This window comes from Montipora foliosa, chromosome 12, assembly GCF_036669935.1.
Source record: "Montipora foliosa isolate CH-2021 chromosome 12, ASM3666993v2, whole genome shotgun sequence".
In the NCBI taxonomy this organism is placed as follows: domain Eukaryota; kingdom Metazoa; phylum Cnidaria; class Anthozoa; order Scleractinia; family Acroporidae; genus Montipora; species Montipora foliosa.
The window spans coordinates 26139568-26142067 of NC_090880.1; the positions used below are offsets into that span (position 1 = coordinate 26139568).

The 2500-nt window shown below is 39.8% G+C and overlaps 1 protein-coding gene across 2 annotated transcripts in view; it reads left to right on the plus strand.

Annotated features, from left to right (window-relative positions):
- Positions 1-2500, plus strand: part of LOC137978622 (tetratricopeptide repeat protein 7B-like) — a 147155-nt gene that overhangs the window by 297 nt on the left and 144358 nt on the right. For both annotated transcript variants that reach the window (XM_068825628.1, XM_068825627.1), the window contains exons 1-2: positions 1-91; positions 2015-2169. The exon at positions 1-91 is cut by the window's left edge. In XM_068825628.1, coding sequence (XP_068681729.1) covers positions 1-91; positions 2015-2169 — 246 coding nt within the window. The remainder of the gene's footprint in view (positions 92-2014; positions 2170-2500) is intronic.

The window sequence follows — 2500 nt, forward strand, 5'->3', positions numbered from 1 at the left end:
ATTGAGCGCACAAGATGGGAAGGAAAATGGGAAAATATTCCTAGGTTGGTTGACCAATTGTCAACTCGTACCACTTCGGAATCTAGCATAGGTAAGTCTTTTTCGAGACAGTTTTTTCGGCTTATTAAGAACAAAAATCGGTGACTAACAGTAAGGAGCACCCACGGAAGCTTTTGAACAACGAAGCCGATCCGAATTATAACAATAATTAAGCTTATAGATAGCGTTTCAATGAAATTTCAAGTCGGTGGCTGGTTCGAGTAGAGTCAACGACTGTGTCAATAAGGGGCCCTTTCTCTAGGGAATGCCATTTTTAAAAAAACACTCCAGAATGCCGGCCAAAATTGCCAAAATAATGCCAAATTGACGACTTTGCAGTTACAGAATATACAGGGTCACTTTTGAGATCTATTGAAGTACTGGCTCGTTTGGTTCGGCAGTGGATGAAAGAACGAGTCGTATAAGGAGTCAGGAGGGAGGAGGGAGTCAGGGTGGCTTAGTGGTTATCTATCGGGCCTCCCACCACTGCGAGCCAGGGTTCAATTCTGGCCCTGGCCAGCATGTGGGCTGAGTTTCAGTCAATCTCACCCTGACTCGAGGGTTTTTCTCCGGGTACTCCGGTTTTCCTCCCTCATCAAAATCGACTCACAGCTAATTGACATCTAGCTGTGGTGCTGTGCTCCGACATCAAACATGGACTGTATAGCGGCAGCCAGAGGCGCCTTTGTATGCTTTCAGCCCGATGTCGTGAGCCGCGCACTTCGCAATTCAGTCCTCGACTGCAAGTAAGGGTGATTAGCACTAGCAGTATTTTTTTATAAATATTGGGGTCTGCTGTACTGGCAGCTTGTTTGGCTGGGCAGTGGTGGAAAGAACGATACATGTAAGTATCAGGTCTGTTACACTGGTGGCTCGTTTTCCTCGGCAGTCGATGAAAGAATGAGTCATATAAATAAGTAAAATATCTATCTATTGCTTTGAGTGCTAACCACAGGAACAAAAGACCCTTCGTGTCGACAGCCAATCAGGCTCTGGTTGGTGCATTAATGACAATAGGTGATATCAACAATATCTTCCCTATAAATTATTGGGTTCTGTTCTACTGGCACGTTGTTTGGCTCAACAGTGGATGGCAAACAAGCCGACTCTTCAGTAGAGTCTCTGGATGTGGCCCAGTGAATTCTGTAGTTTAGCCCAAAAAACCAAGGCCAAACAGCTGTAAAACTAGAACCCAAAAAAATATCCATTCAGTGATTCATTTTGAAAATTGTGTTAATGGGTACAGTATACCCCCCAGGCAGAAATCAATGGGTCACAACTCAAATGCAATGGGTCAAAATTGTAACCAAGACAAGTTGTAGTTTTATTTTTTCAATCATATAATTGATGTTTTTTAAACCACAGACATCTGAATTTTAATCAATAAATACCTTTTTAATTACGCTATGCGTACCCGGGACGCGCTCGACGGAAACCAATGGGTATTTAATGAATGTAATGCGTAAAATATGCAAAACGCAGGGCAAAATGAATCACTGCCATTATGGATTCATTACAGAAAAGTCAAGCAGAATGATATATAACTGATTATTATTAACCAAAGAGGGAGGTCTTCAATAGAAACTCTCAAGATTAGGCTATGTGGTACAGGCCGACCAATAATTATTATCAATGGAAAGGTTAACACAGGAAGTCGTGGTTTGAGATTTTCCCTGTAAGAACCAAGCCTTTCAAGGTTAATACACTTACATGTAGTTATTACATGGCTTGTTACAGTGTACATGTGGTTTATTGAAGTGGAAGGATCACTTTACACCAATTAATGCAAGCTCTTATCAGTTCATTCATTGTTTGAAACTGCACTTGTCAGGTGAACCAAGGCATAAATTCCATCAAAAAATACATTTATTTTTGAGACAGAATTAATGATTGCAATTTGGTAAGGTAAATTTGTGGTATTTTGCTTTAGGTCCTACTGTAACCCATAACTTTTTGTTCTCATATTAAAAATCAGATGCTTTGAAAAAGCTGTTAATCAGCGAGTCTCAATTGGAAATCTACCTTAGAGAAAATCCCTTGGGAACAACTGATGCTGCAAAAGCAAAAGTAAGCCTTGAGGAGGTTGTCAGTGATCTTAAAAAACTGGTGTCCCAAGACAAGCTGCAAAAGGTACATTGTACATTTTACTTTGTGTGTTTTTGTTCGTTTCTAAATTTTTAAATAATTTATACAGTAACTGTAGTACTTTTGTTTTTGTTGGCTGTTTTCAAGAAACGATCAGATCACACAACAACCACAACAGATTTAATCACTCCAGTTGAGACGTTTACTACAACTTCGATCCAAGAACAACAACAATGTTAACTAGAACATTGAACTTAAACTCCAGCTCGCTTAAATCCAAAACTTCTGGGCAATAACAGTCTTATGATAACAGGCTATTACTAGCGAACTCATGACCATTAACTTAATTATAGAAATTGACTACCGTACTTCATTT